The sequence below is a fragment of the Platichthys flesus genome, chromosome 23 (genome assembly GCF_949316205.1).
Source record: "Platichthys flesus chromosome 23, fPlaFle2.1, whole genome shotgun sequence".
NCBI lineage: Eukaryota > Metazoa > Chordata > Actinopteri > Pleuronectiformes > Pleuronectidae > Platichthys > Platichthys flesus.
Genome location: NC_084967.1, coordinates 11756981 through 11777291, shown reverse-complemented (window position 1 = coordinate 11777291; position 20311 = coordinate 11756981). Strand labels below are relative to the sequence as shown.

The window sequence follows — 20311 nt, the reverse complement described above, 5'->3', positions numbered from 1 at the left end:
TCCCTCTCACTCCTCATGTGAAGACCCAGAGGAGGAGGAGGAGGAGAAGCTGTCTGAGAACACTGTGGATGCTGTGTCCAGGCAGAGCACCGAGGAGGAGATGCAGCCAATCAGCAGCCAGACTGACCTCCCTCTCACTCCTCAAGTGAAGACCTCAGCACAGAGGAGGAGTTGGAGAAGCTGTCTGAGGACACTGTGGATGCTGTGTCCACGCAGAGCACAGAGGAGGAGATGCAGCCGGCTTTTGTCTGTTTAAAGATGGCCCTGACACGGGGCTGGAGGAGGATGGGCCTGTTGCTGCGTGAAATATTGAACGGCAGAGCAGGTACTTCAAGTACTTGAAGACGTCATGGAACAGCTGTGGACTTTGATGAAGAGGTGCCCAACATCTGGATGTACCCCACCTAGGTGATCCGCTCTCTGCCTCCGGAGGCGTCTCTGTGGATCAGCTCATTCAAGTATCTTGTTCTTTTAATTCTATAAATAAAAGTTTTACATTACTGATCCCTTCTCTGCTAGGACACATCATTAATCCAGCTATGAGGATAATAGAAGGAAACCTATTAAGAGTATAAAGAATCTAGAATTTTACATCACAACAGTATCTTCGCGACCAATATTTCCATAGACATGACAAAACCTGAATTATTTCCTTGCAGTAGCAGTTGACATACATTTCTTTAAGTTTTATATGAGGTCACATTCATATTTTCTCAGGTAAAATTGGTTCTAGTTTGTTATTTGATGCTACAATCATAGGATAAAACATTCTGATTGACAGCTGAGCGGACTGAGATTGGTCGTCAAAATCTAAATAATCATTTGCTGATTATAACTGAGAGTTAATTAATGTGTTTCTGTCAGAGAGAAACAGGCTCCATCAGATGTAGGTGGGTTGACATCAGCCTGTAATCCAACATAATCCTACTTTTGTTGACACCACACATCATTGTGGATTTATATTCTATAGAATAATTATTTGAGCTCTGGAGGGAGGGTTAACGATTCATTCATCCAATCCTGACTTTGCCCTTAACCAGAATTAAACTTGGTTAAGACAACATAGGCAGCTGCCTCCAAACATTGATGGCACGGCTGAGGGATGACACACACACACAAAAACACACACACACACACACACACACACAAGCAGAGACAAGTCTGTTGAGCAGGTCACTTGAGCTCTTTGGAAGTACTCAATGGAATGGAAAATGCCTGGGGGGGGGGGGGGGGGCAAGCTGCTGCTTTGTGTGCATCATATAAAAGTGTTCGCATAAAAATTCAGGGAAGTAGATTTTTTTTGGTGAATAAACAAGAAAGCCGACAGAGACGTTGAGAGGTAAATGTGGCTGTAGCAAAAAAAAGATAGCGGAAATAATTCCCTGAATTATCTGTAACCTGATGTGAGTTGCCATCTACTGGCTTTCACAATAATCAGGTTTTATGGATAAAAACAAAATCAAGTTTTATCGTCCACCGACGTGGTCTTTTTCTCTCGTAGAAAATCAGACAGGAAGCTGCCGGGAGATGACAGAGTTCAACTCTGGCTCCAGCACGAGGCGATGGGAAGGATGTTAGAGCGTGGGGGGGAAACATCCCTCTTTGGTCAAATTTTTAGATGCAGGGCACAGTCGGAGGGAAGGGGGGGGCGGTAATTTGTCGAACAGCCGGGGGTATGCGCCTCTATTTCATCGGAGGTGGATTGTGGGAAACCTTTTTTTGGGGGGAGATGAGAGGCTGGGAGAAAAAGCGAGCAGCGGATACAGTGACAGAGAGGGAGGACGAGGTAATGAGAACACCTCCGCAGGCCCGAGAGATGCACGAATGGAACAGGCTGGCCGACAGTGTGTAATACAAAGCTCCTCGACTGAGAGAGAAGGGGGAGCGTGAACGAGGGAGGAGAAGAAAAAAAAAGGATTGCTATTGCAAACACATGCTCCATTTGAGTGGAGCGAGAGAAATGACAACAAGAGGAGGAGGTGAAGAGGCAGACAGACGGGGGAGTAACATCTGCAGAGGGAGAGGGAATCACATGGGGGAGAGAGATGGAGGATGGAGGGAGAGGAGAAAAGAGGTGTGTGAGAAGTGCTGTGGTCACCGTGTGGAGAGGTCGGAGCAAAGGTCAGGAAGTGTCATCACAGGTCGGAAACCAGACGACAGGTCAAATGAGTTCACTCGTTCGCTCTCTATCTCTCTCACACACACATATATAAAGTGTAAAGTCACTTTTTGCTCCCTCGGCTCAGCACAGCTTGATCGCTGCTCGCCTCGGGGGGGGGGGGGGGGGGGGGGCATTCCCTGGTTCCCAGGTGAGGTCAGCCCACCCTGGAGGGGGCAGTATTGCTCCTGTGAGAGTCTGGACACGTTCCACCTCCACCTGATCCACAGCCAGAGGGGATGAGGCAGAAGAGGGAGAGAGACGTGTGTGTGTGTCTCTTTTCCTCTTCTGTCCCGTTTGGTCCTTCTTCCTTTCGGGGACGTTGCTGCTGCTGCTGGTCTGTCGCCCCCAATGTCTGCAAACCAGCTGGAGCAGTGGGAAGTTTCAGGAATCAGAAGTTTGCTTTTAAGAGACATCGTGCAGGAGGTGGAGAAGAATCAGACGTTCCCTTTACTTTATAACATTTTGATTTGCTTTGAAGAACATCTCCAAATGTATAAAAATGCATCGCCTCCCTTTTGGGATGGAGGAATGAAATGATGACTCGGGGAAACAGAAGAGGTAACACTGCTCAGAACAACGGAAGATGAATCTAGCATCTGTTTCTTTTCACAATATCAAGATATATCATTTATATTGATTACAAATAATCAAACAAAGAAAATATAATAATGGGAAAAGTGAGAATAAAGCAGTATAATAAACTCTCATGCAAAAACAATGGTTGACAGTGAGCTGGTAATTGCACCCAGAAGAAAGTTTCCCTCCCAACAACGTGAGACTTTGACAAAGGAAAATTTAAATCGGATAAGAACAGCCCGAGAGAGAGAGAGAGAGAGAGAGAGAGAGAGAGAGAGAGAGAGAGAGAGAGAGAAAACAGCACATCTAAGAAATAAAGAGTCGGTTAAAAACAGTGAACTTCATAAAAAAAAAGCTGCAGTCATAGTGAGCCGGGCTTGGTGACATCATCAGCCCACCGGCACCACTGGAGCTCGCTAATGAACTCGATACGTCCTGATTGGTTAATCAGATTTAACTGAGCCGCCTTTCACCAATTCAAGTTAAACGACTATTTCAGTTTGTGGCAATCAATCAAATCATGTAACTCAACCTCTAAGAAAGTGAATAATGTATTTAAAGCTAATGTATGATGTGACGACTTTATTGACACAACATCATCTACTGACTGCTACTTAACTACACACACAGTTTATTGTATTTAAGTGTTTGTTTGTGTTTTTCTACTGAAACACAATATGACTAATTACGGCAGAAAGTCCACGTGGAAGAATGAAGGCATTGTCCTCCCACCTCCGTGTTCCATACGTTGATGAATGGCGACTTCCTTAGCGTGCACTCTGTATTGATTATTGCAATTACACACTATTACGCTTCTATTACCCGCACTGACTGTTTATAATTACAGCGGAGAGCGAGAGGGGGAGAGAGAGGAGGAGGAGGAGGGGGGGAGAGAGAGAGAGAGAGAGAGAGAGAGAGAGACACTATCCAGATAGATGGATGAAGCGAGACACCGCAGCGAACTAATTAAAACAGAAACTTTTTTTTTGTTTCAGCGAGTTGACAGGGAATGAATCTGGCAGGGAATTAATCTATCCACAGGGGGAACACAATAAGGAGTCGCACACACATAGTACACACAAACACACACACACACAGGAAGGTGCAATGCAGAGTGCCGTTGCCATGGTTACCGAGCGTGCCACCACATCATGCGGCAGAGTTAATGCAGAGGTGTGTGTGCATGTGTGTTTGTGTGTGTGTGTGTGCGTGTGTTGTTTAAGGTTTCACTTCATCAGCGGCCCTGACCTATTCCAACATCCGCTGCACAAGTAGCCCAAAGGTTGAAGAGATAAATCCAGAGTGTTCACGGTTTGGCAGCAGCCTCCGGTCCGGGGCGCTCACACCCTCGAGGTGAAGTGTCACTTGTGTGTCTGCGGCGGCTGTCGACATGTTTGGGGGGAAATATTTGGCGAGCGAGAGATAAGCACTTCAAGTCAAGATCTCAGTAAAGTGGGTTTCTTTTGGGCCGCTCAGAAATTGGGGACGTACTGTAAACAACCTTATTGATTCACTCCTGCAGAACTACATCATAAATATGGATGGAGTTGTCATCCCTCTCCTTTACTGGTTGTAGTAGTTTAATGCATTTCAACACTATATGATTTCATTGTGGATTGTCAAGCTGCATTATTTGTGGAGATATCTGGGAAAGTTTTTTTTGCAGATTATACTTTTATTAACCTAACCCTTGACTTTGGACCAATAAGCTCCAAAAGTTAATCATGTGGAGTCACCAACCCAGGAAATAATTACACCAAGTTTTGTTGAGATCCGTTTATGGAATGTTGAGTTATTTTGTACACATACCCACACAACAACACCCTGATTGTGCAGCTATCCCAGAATGCAGAGTAAAGTAGAATCATGTGTCAATCATCAGCAGAAATATGCGAGTACAAATACTTTGAAGGTGTACATGAAGTGAGTATTAAATGTTCTTTTCACTACTATAGAAGAAGGAAACTGAGGGGTTAGAGTTGATTAAGAGTGAGATGGGGAGTCCACACATGTCAGTGGTCGGCGGTCACTCTTCCATTCGGCTGAAACACACAGCCCAGTGCTTCCAGTAGCAACCAAAACAACAAGCTCAGCACAAATCTGAAACACCCGGTCACTCTCCCTCTCTTCAAGGAGCTGTCAGAGGAGATCCAGTACCAAAAGAATTACTTGTGCAAGGTTTACAAATGATACCAGCTCAGTGTCAAGTGCTATCGATTCCCTGTGCTTTCTTCAAACAGGAACAAAACTGCAGGTATTTTAAGTGAAAAGCGTAAATCACCTTCTGCAGGAGGAGACACATGCATGAGCTGAGTGGGCGTGTCCCGGCTGCTCCGTCACACCGGGCCCCTCCACACGTGTGAGGGGCCCGGGGTTCTTTCACAGACTCCTTTCCTCAGTCCATTCTCAGCCTTGTAACCTCCCTCTCTCCTCCCATGGTTTTTCACGAGACCTCATATAAGAAAACCCACGGCGGGTGAAAGTGGCCTTAACTGCTGCCGTGTGTGTGTCTGCCGACAAATCACTGTGTAATTGAAGGCTGTTCGAAAGGGCGGTGGCAGCTCATTAGGCTCCATGATGGTGGCGAGCACCTGGTCTGAGGCCAGAGGAAATGGTACGAGAGTGAAAGGAGCAGGGGAGGACAGGCCGCGATGGATGGAGGAGAAGCTCCGAGTGAGATTGACCTCCCTCAACAGGTCTGTATTTAAAAAGAGAGGTCAGAGCGACTCACTTCCACTTTACCAGATCATTATCTGAACTATGAGAGAAGAACAGCAGCTTGAGCCAGAGCTTCATCTGGTGCTGGCTCCGTGAAATTGAGAGTGGAAATAACTCTGGCAACATAAGACCATCATTTCATTGAACTTAAACTAACTGGAACACATCAGCTGTCTAAATACCATCCCTCACAATGTGAACCACTAACATTCCTCTTCATCTCCACTACTGGTTTCCATTGGGAGAATTTCTGAGGGTATTGTATGGTCAACAGAAGTCATATTCAGAATTTAGACCCTCAAGTTTGGTAAAAAAAAAACAACAGTATAATAAAGTATAGTATAGGGCAGTCAGTAATACTGAAGGGTAATATATGGTATAGCAGAATATTTAGTATATTATACAGCATAGTTTAGCAAAGTTTCAATTGAAGTTTTGACTAAATCTCCAATCTTTCTGTCAGGCTGATTTACAAAGTAAAATACCTATTAAAGAGCAAAGTGCTGTTTTAGAACTGAGAGTTCTATCAGTCAAACTGATGTAGCACTACTTCAGATTCCTCTTATTTCAAACCATCTCTGTTATTTATTACAACCCCTTCAGCAGAATAAAAACACAGATTCATTGTCGTTCCTTCCACTTTGAAAGTCTTAGACACAACGTTAAAAGTTCTTTCCTAAAATTGTTCTCCTGCAGACATAAATCTCAAGTCTTTGTTCCTCCAAGAAAATGTGCTCTCCTTTTTTTATCCTGCGGTGAAAAGTGTTTCTGCCTCGAGGAGTTAGGTCCGGAGGAAAGTGTGCAACAGGTTTATTTTCCAGCGACTGAGACGAGCGGACACATTATATCATTACATAAGTTAAATCCTTCATTTATAATGATTCTTATACTGTTTTATGCAGTAAACATATAAACGTGTGAAATGATACGCTGCAGTAAAAGCTGTAGTCCTCCCATGTCACCCTGCACGCTACAAGAAGATGGACGTCATCTATCTATCTATCTATCTATTAAAGCAAAGTTTCCAGTCACTCATCCGCTAACCTCAACGTTATACTTCTGTAGCTCCCTTTAAATGCGTATAAAGACCTTCACATGTCATTGCTCATAGAGCTAAAGTCAGGGTAACGTTCCCCCACACAAAGACAACACACCGGTCCATGATAGGCTGTGGTAATGTGTGAAGACTGCAGAGTAAGTAGGTTAGACCCCAGGGGCCTGAAAGTCACTGTCTGGCTTCAAACAGCCAAAGAATTATGACAGGGGTTGCAACATCTGCTGCCTCAGAGACGAGACAGTGATGGATGGCCAGGTGTGTGTGTGTGTGTGTGTGTGTGTGTCTGTGTGTAGTAGTGCTGCACACACGTACAGTCCAGGAAACGGCACATGCATACAGTATGTGCACACACACACACACACACCCACACAGTTACAAACAGACTCACAGTTTTAATAAGCAATGCATACATCTGTGACAGATGACATTTGCTATGAGACACAAATAAACAATGCTTTGCCAAATTCACAAACAAGCGGATACACAAGTGTGCGTGGCTATGTGGGGCACACACACACACACCGACACAAACTCACTCAGACATTTTTGTTTTGGCTCGCTGTTTAATACCTGTCAACAACTTCCATGTGAATACTTTTCCAGTTGAATAAATAATCCCAAACACAGGAGATAAAGATTAATGATGTATTTTTCATGCGATGACAAGCAGCTCTACGCTACACATAGAAGATCAGTATCTAGATGTCAATAGCAAATCCTATTTGATGAGATTACTGAGCAGCGGGAAGCGTAATGCCACTTCACTGTCGGGGAAATTAATCCACATTCATAAAACAGGACATACTTGGTCGACGTGAGCTTTTCCAAGATGAATGCGTCCCCCCCATGCTCATAAATCTAAAAGGTGTTAATACAGAAAGACAAAGCAGTAGTTTCTCTGCTACACTGTATTTATCTTAAATGAAAGACGTGTGTGTGTGTCAATCCACGTGAGGCTGACTCGTAGTGTGTGTCGACAGCTCGAGCTTCAGGCCCGATGAGGAAACGCACAACTTTGCCTATAATTACACTATATAGTCCCCTTATATATGGTCATTAACACCATCTCTTATCAAGTATACGCCACAAAGCAAGTGTAAAAAGACCCAGACGTGTTGTGACATGAGGAGCAGGGAACAGGAAGAGGCTAGTGCTGACAGTGTATCGCACCTCGATCCGAGATAACAGCAGATCTGTGGTTTTAATGGTCGCCTGTTAGTGATTCTCTTTAATTGAGCATATCGAGCTAATATTTCAACTTATAAACTTATATATCTATCAATCTGAACGGATCAACCTTGTTGGATCGTCTTCCAAAGTTTAAAGTGTTGTCTAACAATCAGAAGTTACTTTTGATTTATGACTTTCTTAAACTACTTTTAAAAGCTACTGCTTCTTGTTTGCATGTCTTCCCTTTCCGACTGCTCTGGGAGAGGGGGCCGGGCTGGGCGCTGCGGGGGTCTTGCGCCCAGTGGGGATGGGGGGGAGGATGGGCTTGACGTTGGATCCGGGACGTCGAACGGAGGACGGGGACACGTCCTCAGCCGGTTGATCTGTGTCTGGATGGGGAGCGTCTGTGGCGGGGTCTGAGGCCAGGGGATCTGAAAAGGTAGAGTTTTATTTAAGATATGGAGATACACCAGGGAAGGTGCTAAAATAATACAGTCATCGTTATCATCTTGTAAAGAAAAGTATCTTTAACGTGATTTACAGAGAGTTTGAAACTTTAAAAAGTGTTAAAACTAAAAACATAATTTGTGCACAACAAATTACGCGTTGCATTTTCCCTGGCTCAAAAATCGAATACATTTATCCATCAATACATGAATGACAAAATAGCTTACAAAGAAATAAGTAGAACTAAAAACCTTCGAGTGTTTTCGAGGCTTGTCCAGGGTCAGCGGTTTCGAGCGGAGCCACTGGGACAAACAGGGCCCCAGCTGAACTGGGCACGGACAGAGATGAACTGGCCCGAGTCTCGTCCAGGCTGCTTGCAGATGGAAGAAAGAGAAGGGATGGACGGGGGGGTAAAGACACCATAGACAGAAGATGTGGGGGGTGGGGGTGGGGGGTAAAGACAAGGATAGAAAAGGAGGGAAGATGTTGACGCAGTGAGAAGTGTACGAGTTTTACACTAGAGTGTGCACACCGTCACAAACACGACTCCCATCAGAGAGACAGGATCTCCTGCTGCAATGTGTGAGATAGAAACACACAAGTTAAGACACATCCCTTCTGAGTGCTGTGACGACAGGTAGGTAGACGTCTGGTAGCCTCTATAGAAATACTCAAGGGATGAGTAATGCAGAGTGCAAACACTGGGGGCAGGTTTCACCCACACTGCGCTGACAGAAGGTTTTTGTGAAGCTCGCCTCCTCAGTGCACGATACCACCGGGAACAGATCAATTTCCACCCAACTTGCTGTATCTCTGTAGCATCTCTTTTTAGAGGAGAAGTAATGACAAAATGTTGTGTGGGTTAGGGAGAGAGCTGTGTGTGCTGTTGCATGCAAAATACACAACACACACATGTGCTATATCAGTGCAAGACTGATAGAATCCTTATTTCTGTAGCAACTCTGTTCATTGAGAAGAAAAAAGTGCTTCTTCAAAATGCAGCAAAAGCTTTAAAATGAGAAATTCAGGAGTGGGTGTGTTTGTGTGTTTGTGCACGTGTGTAGGGTGTCTGCTCACATTTGGCTCATAAACCGCACTCTATAAAAGAACTAAGGAGGAAAACATTGTGCGACAGAAGTTTCCTGCTGACAAATCTTCAGCTTGAGATTGTTATGGAAACACAAGACGTCTGGATTCTCAGGAGGAATCAAAGAGACGTTCTTATGAGTCGTGCAGAGCAAAGGCTCAACAGCTCACTATCTGTTACACATACAAGTGTATTATACATGTGTAACATATGTACACAGATCCATTCAAGATCAGATCCAGAAACATCTGGTCTTTAACTCTATGTTTGCACCAGCACCTGTTACTGATCAGTGATCATCTGCAACATTAAAAAAGGTACTTGGTTAAGGAGAGATAATTGTGTGTGTTGTGTGTGTGTGTGTGTGTGTGTGTGTGTGTGTGTGTGTGTGTGTAAGGGTTAGGATTAGGGCTAAGCGAGTAGTAAATATGGTTAAGAAACGGCTCAAGAAAATTTATGGAAGTCAATTAAATGTCTTTTGTGGTTACGGAGAGATAATTGTGTGTGTTTGTGTGTGTGTGTGTGTGTGTGTGTGTGTGTGTGTGTGTGTGTACCTGTGATCGTCACAGAAATGTGCACCAGGATCGTGACCCTGCTCTGGTGACGGTGCCGTTAGAGGAGAGCTGAGACAGACAAAAAAACACATTAAAGATATGTATAAATCACAGGATAAAGCAGTTTCACACACACAAACACAATCCACTAGAATACAACATGCAACCGTTCATTCATATTTGGTTTAGTAAGAGGAGTTGACAGGTACTAAGGGACATTTGGGGAAAGCACGAGTACGAGTCCGTTACTGCAAACAGTTTGGACACCTGCCTCTTCACCTTCAAGGTCAAACACTAGCCACAGGCCATCAAAACGCAGTTAGGACAAGTGCTGCCATTACTACAAATCTGGCCCGGATGAGAGCGGCCACTTGGAATTAGGCGCTGGAGTGTGTGCTCCTGATAATGGACCTTTTGAAGAGCTGGCTGTAGACCCCCGGGCTCTTCCCCACGATCGCTTCCCGAACCAGCTGCTCACGCCTTCTGATGGACGCCAGCTCCTGCAGGGAGGAGAGACAGACAGACGGAGGAGGTGAGGAGAAGACGCAGCACAAAGGTGAGATGAAGGGGAGACAGAAGAGGAATGGTAGGTGTGGACGTTGATCAAAAGGGACAAACAGGGGTGGACGTGGATGCAGGTAGGAAAAGAATAGCAAGCATCCTGTCAGAGGGTTGAGGCTGATGTTATTATAGATTTTATAGAGTCAAGATGATGATGTAGCACTCCTGAAAGGCTTCCCAGCTGATACATCTTTCATCCCACAGCTTGGGACTCACCGCGGCGCTCTTCTGAGGGGCGAGCTCTGCCTGGATCTTGGCAATGTAGTTTCTGTGGGCGGGATCTGAGGGGTCGAGAGCTGAGGCCAGGTGGGACGAGAGCGTCCCTGATCCCGACCCCACTGGAGGGGACGCCGGCTTCTCATCCCGCTTGTGACCTGAGGCCAAACGAGACAGAGAGTGTATATTAGTACTGGGTAACACTGTGTATGATGGTTACAGAATACTTGTGGCCACACGGTGCTTATAGGAACATATAATGCACAATGTAAAGCATGAACAAATCTTAATCATAAGGATTATAACTTAAAGTGGCACACTGATGGACAGATTTAGAACAGTTTGAAACTCTGACTTTCTAATAAAAAGGTTTTAAGTCCAAGCTGAGAAACTTAAGTGAATTCATCTGACTTTCTACTGCTTCTCCAGAACCAGAGACATTCTATAACAGTTTAAATGAGCTGATTAAAGACTGTATATAAAGATGGACATTTGGCTACACAGCTATACATCTGACTTATGATGTATACTGCAGCCAGCCACCAGGGGGCATATAGAGACTCTTTGGCTTTCCTTCAGTCTGTGGCAATGATCATGACGCTTTAATGCTTTGAACAAACAAACACACACCTGTGGAGATGTTGCCAGGGAGCGCCATGTTGTTGGGTTCTTCTTCCTGCTCCTCCATCACCAGATATTCTTTCACCCTCTGCCTCAGTGTTGGGTACGTTTCTTCCCAGTCATCTGCACACACACACACACACACACACACACACACACACACACACACACACACACACACACACACACACACACACACACACACACACACACACACACACACACACACACACACACACACACACACACACACACACACACACACACACACACACACACACACACACACACACACACACACACACAAGAAAAGCTGGTTGTGAGCAGAGCCGATACATCTCTCATCAAACAGTAATGACTCAAAGATATGGGGAGGATGACCTTAGTGTAATGAGGTGCTGGCCAGCAGTGCATAAAAGTGATGAGTGTCCCACGCTCCCTGTATGTTAGTCTCATTAAGAAAACAGCTAACATGTCTGAGTGCTTTCATGAGGGGATGACAAACACAGCTAGTCCGCGGCCACGTGCCCTTAATGCATACGGTAATTGGATTGAAAGTGGAGTGTATGGATTTTAGAGGAGTGTGTTTAATTTATCCGTGCCAGGGGAAGAGGTCGGGGGGGGGTATATTTGCTTTTTTGCGACAGTTCCAATGACGAACGGCCTGTGAACAGAGCAGGACATTTAAATCTCCATCTTACTAACACGATAAACAAAGGTTGAATAAGTAGAAAGATCATAACATCTCATTTGGGAACCCATTAGGTGTTTTCTTAGCTTAAACACTGATGTTTGTGGGATATTATTTCATAAATATTCATAGCACTTTACACTGCAATTAAACCTAAAATTGACTAATTAGTAGAATGGATCAAATTAGCCATAGGAGAATATTAAATTACTGTAAGTAAGCACCGGATTGTAGATGAATTAATACGGCTAACGGCATAATGGGAAATAATTCGGTGACAAAGTGCTGCCTGGCCGTACCACAGGGGATCACTTCATCGAAGAAGCCCGGCCGCTGCCTGTTGGTGTTCCTGTAGAGCTCCAGACGGGAGGCGGCCATGTCGATCTGCTCCGGGGTGTAGAGCCCACGGCCCCTGAGGTGGCCCCTGTACTTGTCCTCTCGGGTGGGGATGAGGAGGATGTACCGAGGCTCGAAGGAGCTGTTCTTCAGACTGAACACACCCTGCAGGGACGGACGAGCAGCCACACAAGTTTATAATATACCTTTAAATTATAACTGTATGACTCCCTGGGCTACTTCTTAGGGAGGATGAGCACAGATAGCTGTAAGTTTACACAAGAGCCCGACTGATTTTATTAACCAACTGTTAAATCAGTCAAAATTGAAACTTTTTAACAAACATGCTGGTTTGAAAACTTTGATTTGACAAAATAAACAATGCAAAAATGATGTGTACTCGTAAGATGAGTAAATAAATACAATTTTATCTGATCAAGTTTTATATGTTTGGTTGTATTTGTGTGTTTTGTTGTTGTTGATATTTATAATGTAATGCGTACCTCCAGCTCCACATGCAAACAGCAGGCCAGTCCCTCTCTGGCCACGTCCTCAATGGCGTCTCTGCTCAGCCCGAAGCTGTGACCCCCGTACTGCAGGGTCTGCATAAACTTACCCTGAGAGGGTGTTTCCATTTATGACAGGGGGGGGGGGGGGGGGGGGGGGGGGGGAGAAGGAGAGAGCATTTTAGTGCAGCACTAAAGAACAGTTAGGAGCTGTTTATCAACTCAAGTCACACACATACACAGCCTCGGCAAGTTCTGTCAAGATAAGCAACCCGAGGTCACTTGTCCACCTGCGAACTGATCTTTTCACCTGGTTTGTTACTTCTCACAGATGACCTTTGACCTCTGACCCTGTGTCCGCCGGCCTCCAGGGCTGTTGAACAGCTCTCAAGGAGCTTATGGACAAATCCAATACAGATGCATAAATACAACTGAAAGAATTTGTTATGATCCCTGAGATAAAGCTGTCGTTTTTTTTGCAATTACTGTAAATTTTGAGGCTGCAAATGTCATTTCTGAGAATTGCAGACTGCCAGGTTAACTTGATCCACTTCCTCTGTTGGAGGAGACAAAAAGGCATCAATGGCAGCATCAAAGCCTTCGCTGTGTAAATCACGTCATGACCACGACCTCTACTGCCCCCCCCCCCCCCACGCCACTCTTAGGGGATGAAACGCACATGTCTTCAAGGTGCAGGGAGCCATTTCTCTGAGGCGACCATTTGACTGAACGTAAAGGTTTTAAACGGCCGTTAACAAGAGAAAAATCAATACGTCCTGCTAAAAACATAATCATCTCATCTACTCCACTCGTTATGACCGAGGAAGCCAATTAAGAGACTGTGTGAGTTATGTGACCGGAGCTCATTTCAGATGCAGCTTTTCAAAAAAACCAAAGCGTACATTACATCAGACTGCAAGCGAGAATTATCATGTTTCGAGTGACTTATGGAACTGTGCAGGAGATCAGAACTTTTCTTCTCATGCGGCCACTTCTCGGACCTTTGATGCCGAAAATAAAACTTTTAGTGTCGGGGGGAACGCACCATGTGAATCATGGTCTGGAAGTCCTCTTCAGTGACAAAATGGTAATCCTTTCCATTCTCCTCCCCGAAGTACGGCTCCCTTGTGGTGTGACAAATTCTGTGGACAGACACACACACACACACACACACACAGGGAAATATTCATCAAACACATCCAGCGATACAATTTATGACATCAATGTGTAACCACTAAGGGCCAGTAAGGGGGCAGAAAACCGGCAGAAGACCAGTCAACCACCCAGTGAGAGCCAAGCATATGTTGTTAATTTATGATAAAAGTTCCTCTACATGTGTTTCTTTTCATGTTTCTTTACGTTCATACGTATCTGATCCTCATTTGACATGTAAACGCTGCTTCCTTTACTAAACTTGTTGTGTAATCTAATATCTACAGATAAAATATAGTTTCATTTGCAGAGTTTTTGGTTGGTGTGATCTTTCCATCTCATTATACTGGTTGTGAAGAAATCCCCTCGTTCCAAGCTAAAATGTTCCAGGACTTATTGTTTTACATTGTAAATACCCCTTAAGTGATTTTAATACTTAACATATGAGTTTATGCTATTGGACTAATGTATCTAAAGTTTTGGGCTTATATAAGAACTAATAATTGACAGTGAGTCTCAGAGGACTGGACATAAACTCCATACTGACCCATATCCAAAGTACTCGTTAAAGTCCTGACACAGTCGGTGGGCCAGCTCTCTCTTCCCACAGCCTTGAGGACCCGTCAGCACCAGCATGGGATAGGGAGAGTCGGCACTGGGCAAGGTACTGGTAGGAAGGACACACACACACACACACACACACACACACACACACACACACACACACACACACACACACACACACACACACACAGACACACACAGTTACCTCCCTCCCATTTACTGGAGATGAACCAGACTTAGGTATAATAAAACCACGAGGCCGGAGCACAAACTTCACCCTTCCTGAATGTCGCTCTTACGATCGATATAAAAGGAACCTTGGAGGTACTGTGGACGTGTGCTTTCTAGGAAGCATGGGGGGGGAATGTTAAAACGAGTCGAGCTGCAGCATTTTATTTGCTGATGATGGATGTTTTCAGAAAAAAGTGCTGATGCATGAACTCATCTTTTTCCTTCTTTTAGAGAGGAGATAATATGAGCAGTACAGGGACACTGCAGATAAAACCCTGCTCGTGTTTGGACACAACTGTCAGGGCGGATGAGTTTACAAGATATCTGCGGTTATATATATATATGAGGTTGTGGTATTATTTGTAGTATTGTGTACCTGTCATAGAGCAGCTGGGGCTGCATCAGCTGATACAAAAGGTGGGTCATGTGTTCTCGGGCGGCCACCACGTCCATTGGAGGATCGTATTTGTTCACGGACGCCACCTGGAAGGGATATTTAAATGTTGATGTTGTTATTGTTATTGACCAATCACAGACTGGATATAAAGATGGACGCCGTGCCTCCACTTCCTCCTGGTTTATCCCAGATAGGGGTGCCGCCATCTTGTATGATTGGCTTCAGTTTACAGGAGCCATCATATCGACCATCTTTATACACGGTACAATAATAACCAAACAGAATAACGTGTTCATTTATACCTTTTCTCTAGCAGTGACTTCCTCTTGGTCCAGCAGAGTGAGGTGTTGCAGAAGATAAACAACTGACAGTCTGTAGTCTCTTTGCTCCTGTTAGTTACACAAAAACCATATGGAGCAGTTAGATTAAAACACATTCTCTGAGATGAAACCTCATAAAGAATACACTCAACAGCGGCGCCAGTAAAACACTGAGCAGATGGAGGTCATCATGGGAGCTCAAGGATTACAGGCCACAGCAGGATATATGACGTGTATGATGACCTCTCACCTCTGACACACACACATGAGTGCTAGTTCAGATAGAAGGTTTGTGTTACCTGGACGGGGTTGTGCAGCAGATTGAGGTCCCTCAACAGGAGAAGATCGTGAATGTGCTTACACTCCTGAATCTCACAAATCTGACAAAATAAAACACACAAAAAAAATCATGCTGTGGGATTCCTCTGGGGCAGCTCATTGGTAAACAATGAAATTAGAAAGCGTGAAATGTCATTCTATATCTTGTCTATTTAATATATTTAATTTTAAACGGAATCTGAACACTTCATCTCTGTTATGAACCAGTTCTCTGTCTCTGGACCAGTACCAGGTTCTTCTCAAGGTCGAGGGAGCCCAGCAGGTGGAGGTTCTGGAGGCCAGAGAGGCTGCTGAGGCTGTTCAGAGACAAGTCGAGAACCTGCAGACTCTTTAGATTCTCCAACCCTTCAATCCTCTCCAGCCGGTTCCCCCTCTGGACACAGACAGAAAGAGACACATGAGCGTCATGCATATGCATGTGCACGCTTCCGAACCACCACCTCTTCTTCATATCCGCTAAACGATTCCCGCTAATAAATATTAAGGACGTGTCATGGTCGCTCTGCGGGACGCCTGAACTTTCTCCCCCCTCAGCGCTGGGTTGAGTGACAGGCTGCCGCTCTCTGCTAAATCCTGATGGGTGAGGACTGACAGGCGAACAGCTGGCGAGGTGCTAGCGCAGCCGATAACCCACTCCTCCCTCGTCGGGGTCCCCCGCCTGCCTCTCACTCCATTCCGGTGACTAAAGTTGTCATCTCGCCGTCTGGCCACACCTCTGCCAAGCGCGTCGCATGGCAGAGGGCCGCTGTCAGTGTGTGTGTGGGGGGGGGGGGGGACTGCGTTGGTCCCTTGAAGCTCGGGGTCGTTGCTGTGATGAGCGAGGAAACGGGCCGGCTGACAAGGCCGAGCTGTTTGGGGAGGCGGCGAGCGAGGAGATGGGGAGGGGGGGAGAAGAGGGGTCAGGGATGGGATGAGATGGATGCTGGACGGACGAGGTGGTTGTGTGCTGATCCTGGTCCAGGCTCTCTCCAACACCGGCAGCTGTCAGCCAAGGGGTCAGACACCGCCGGACCGGTGTCTGCTGACAGTGAGGAAACACTGATAGAGGAGAGCACACGCGTGTACACACACAGAGCCGCGTGGAGAGGGGGGAGCAAAAGAGTGAGAAGAGGCCTGCTGGTCGACCATATGTTGAATCTCTAAACAGGGGGCCGAGGGTTTTACTGGAGCTAAAAACCTGCCCCCCCCCCCCCAGAACAGAGACATAAATACAGAGGAGAGAAAAGAGAGGCAAACAGAAGCAGGTGAAATTGAGCACACAAGGGAATAACAACCCCAAATTCAATCCAACAAGTGTTTGTGTGCACAGTGCTCATCCCGTGAAGCATCGACAGTCATGCAAAATGCTCGTACACGTGTGAATGTGCGCCCGTTTGTAAACAACGGAGAAAAGACAAACCTACGAGGCACAGATGACTCAGCGGCAGGTTGTCCAAGCCGTGGATCCTGGAGATCTTGTTGCACGCGAGGCTGAGATGAGCGAGCCGGCAGCATTTCTCCAGACCACTGACCTCGCTGAAGCTGTTGTCTGGGGGGGGGGGGGGGGGGCAACTAAGGAATAATACACAGGGGAGAAATACAGGTGGAGAGAGGGAGTTTGGGGGGGGGGTGATTTCTAGTGCACATGGATTTAAATGCTGCTCAGTAAGGATACGGTCTAGATCCAGTTTGCTCAGAGATGAATACGCGGACAGGTCCTTCATTGCTGTCATGCGGTTGTGGGAGAAATTTACCTCCTGGAAGAGAAAGAGCAGCACAATGAGTATAGAAGCCATACGTACCTCTCACTGAAGAAATACTTGGGCTAAATCCAGAGTGCGGCAGAGAATCTTTAATTCAATAAAAGTTCACTGTCATTCAAGGGCAGCTAATGCCTGGTAAGCATTTTCTAAGTGACTACAGATGGGCCATGGAAATCCGGGCCTATCTTGGGGGAATAGCGCGAGAGAACGAAGCCCGAGCCACCAATCACGTGCTGCCTTATCCTGTCAGCTCAAGGTCCCGAGTCACCTTTAAGTTCTTGGGTGGCTGGAATCCAAAGAAGTTGGAGATCTGGTTGTGGGAGGCGTCCAGGACGACGAGGTAGGGCATGTGGCTCAGGCAGGACAAATCTAGCAGAGGAGAAAAGTTGAGGATTAAGTTAATCCGTCTGTTTATATATAAATGATATGTCTCTAATAGGAGTTAACACATGCACGTCATCCAATTCACACATAAGACTCACCTTGAATTTTGTTGTGAGGCAGCTCCAGCTTTTGAAGATGGACAAAGTTGCTTAAGACAGAGATGTCGCTGAGATTGTGATTCTAGACGAAAGAAAAATCAAACCTCAGTTAAACAAAAAATGCCTCTAAATGCAAAGAGACACAATATGGCAGTATATTTGATTTGATCTTTTTAAATCAGATAATACTTTTAAGCCTGAGAGTGTCTGTTCATGAATCCTGAAGTGTTTTCTGTTTGTACCTGCTTGTAAAAAACATTGCTGCTCCAAAGTGTGTATCACTCATTTACTACAGTTCCATTTATCATTATTTATTTATTTTAAAAGGCAGAATAAAATACATTTGATAAAAGAAAGACCTGATGAATTCAGTTACAAAAATGAACGTTAATGTATCGTTTTCAAATCCAAAAATGAGTAGAAAGAAGCAACATACATTTCTTGTCCTTCTATACTAAATCTGGATCAAATGGTATATAAAATGTTACTTTTAATTTGTGATTATCTTTGGCATTTATTCTATATTTACTCTTACATATTCTCTCTCTCTCTCATTTAGCTCTTAATATCTTGTACCTGTATATGTTTTGTTTGGTACAAGCTGCTCATTATCAATGAATAAACTGGTTTGAGAGCAAATGGTCTTACAGGCAGAGACAGTTGATAGTACAGGTGCTGCAGCCCAGTGCCAACCCGTCTGAGCTGGTTCACACGGCTGGAAACCAGCTCCGCAGTCAAGACACCAGTCTTCTGTAAACATCACGACACAAAATGCATTCATTAAAAAGTCCCCCTGAGGCCAGCGTGTGGAGACTGTGCAGCTTGTTACAGCAGGGGGGGAGGGGGGGGGGGGGAGAGAGGGAACCACAGCCCAGCTTTACACCAGCATGGCATGAGGCCACTAGAAAGCATCACCCAGTAGCTTCCTGATCACAAGAAGCTCACATGCACGTGGGTCATGCAGATGGACCAAGCGTCTAATGGCTCATAACGCTGCTAATAGCAAATAGCAAAAATAATCCAGCATGTGACCTTGTGTTGTTGTTTCACTTCCACAGACCTCTCCTGCAAGATTACCTGCTTCACCTGGGGAGCAATCATGGATTTGTACACACACACACACACACACACACACAAACAACCACACAAACACACGAATAAATAACAACATGTAAGTGAAACTGAGAGATGTGTTTTATGTGTGGAAGCCTCACCTCCATGTCTGTGTTCTCCTCCGGCTCGTCCCTGCTGGGAGATGCTGGGAGCTGCGGGAGCTACTGGGAGCTGTGGCGGAGGAGGCGTCAGTGGCTGTGAGAGAGACACTTCCGCTGTCAACAGAAAAACATCCACTGATAATGTGGAAGCGACTGTCTCCGATGAATAACCGTTTAAAGACAACTGACTTTAAAGCAGCGCTGTTTGGAGACAGCTGTCCCAGTCGCCTCGTGGGGTTAGGGGCAGTTGTCCCTGTCGGTTGTTTTCCTCATTGTCTCAGAAAGAAGCCTCACCGACGATGGACCAGGCTATTTACTGACAGACAGGCACTCTAAATGATGAGGGAGGGAAATGGAAAACACGTTAAATATCCGGATCCCGGTGATCTGTCAAGTTCGCGTCAACTCCCAGCGTCCTCCTCTGGCGCCTAGCAACAGGTGCAAGGAACTATGGGTAGTGTAGTTGTTTGGCTTGCCATAAGCCACAAGCTACACATCTGGATTTTAAAGCGTTTAAACTCCCCGGGGACTTAAACCGAAATTAAAAACGTTCAATTGAGGGTCGTGAGAAGTGAGGAACTGAACGTTGGCATCCGATGTGAGTTTAAAAAAAATAAAACGTTAATGAGGAGATCAGGAGGGAGAAGGTGCACCACGTGTCCACCACGTGAGGAGCAGCAGGTCATTATGAGGGAATCACCTGTGTTGATTTGGATTGAGCTGCAGCAGCCTGAGAGCATCTGTCCCTTCACAGCCTCAGAACACACACACACTGCACTTCCTGTTAAAGTTCACTCGCAGAATGAAACATCATGCACAACATGTCAAAGTAATATCAAAGTACTTTCACTTACCCAAGCAGCAATTGAAGAATGTCAATGGTTTCAATTAGTTTTACTTATTTATAAACATTACTTTTTTGACTAAATTCCCCAATTTACAAAATCTTATAAGTTATCTCATGGAGGGAATATGAGAAGTTTATGTTTCTCGGTTAGAAAATCTAAATATGAGAAGGTGGGCCTCTGCAAATGCATTGAATCCAAAGTAAATTGGACATTAGAGTAAGAGCAATGATCAAATTTACATGCAAACAACATGGGAACCTGCCAAGGAGCTGGAGACTTTTTGAAAAATAACAAATAAACATTCAAAAGAATATAAGGCAG

At 45.2% G+C, this 20311-nt stretch overlaps 1 protein-coding gene across 1 annotated transcript; it reads right to left on the bottom strand.

The window, feature by feature from the left end:
• Nucleotides 1-6901: 6901 nt before the first annotated feature.
• Nucleotides 6902-19029, bottom strand: lrguk (leucine-rich repeats and guanylate kinase domain containing). Its single transcript, XM_062383375.1, has 20 exons — nt 18961-19029; nt 18577-18678; nt 17929-18010; nt 17715-17815; nt 17359-17440; nt 17108-17232; nt 15934-16077; nt 15665-15745; nt 15348-15434; nt 15025-15131; nt 14401-14520; nt 13747-13843; nt 12699-12812; nt 12159-12360; nt 11178-11291; nt 10548-10705; nt 10182-10270; nt 9771-9839; nt 8381-8499; nt 6902-8113 (listed from the first exon to the last, which is right to left on the bottom strand). The coding sequence occupies exons 1-20, from the start codon at nt 19027-19029 to the stop codon at nt 7899-7901; spliced, it is 2277 nt and encodes a 758-aa protein (XP_062239359.1). The 3' UTR covers nt 6902-7898.
• Nucleotides 19030-20311: the final 1282 nt, after the last annotated feature.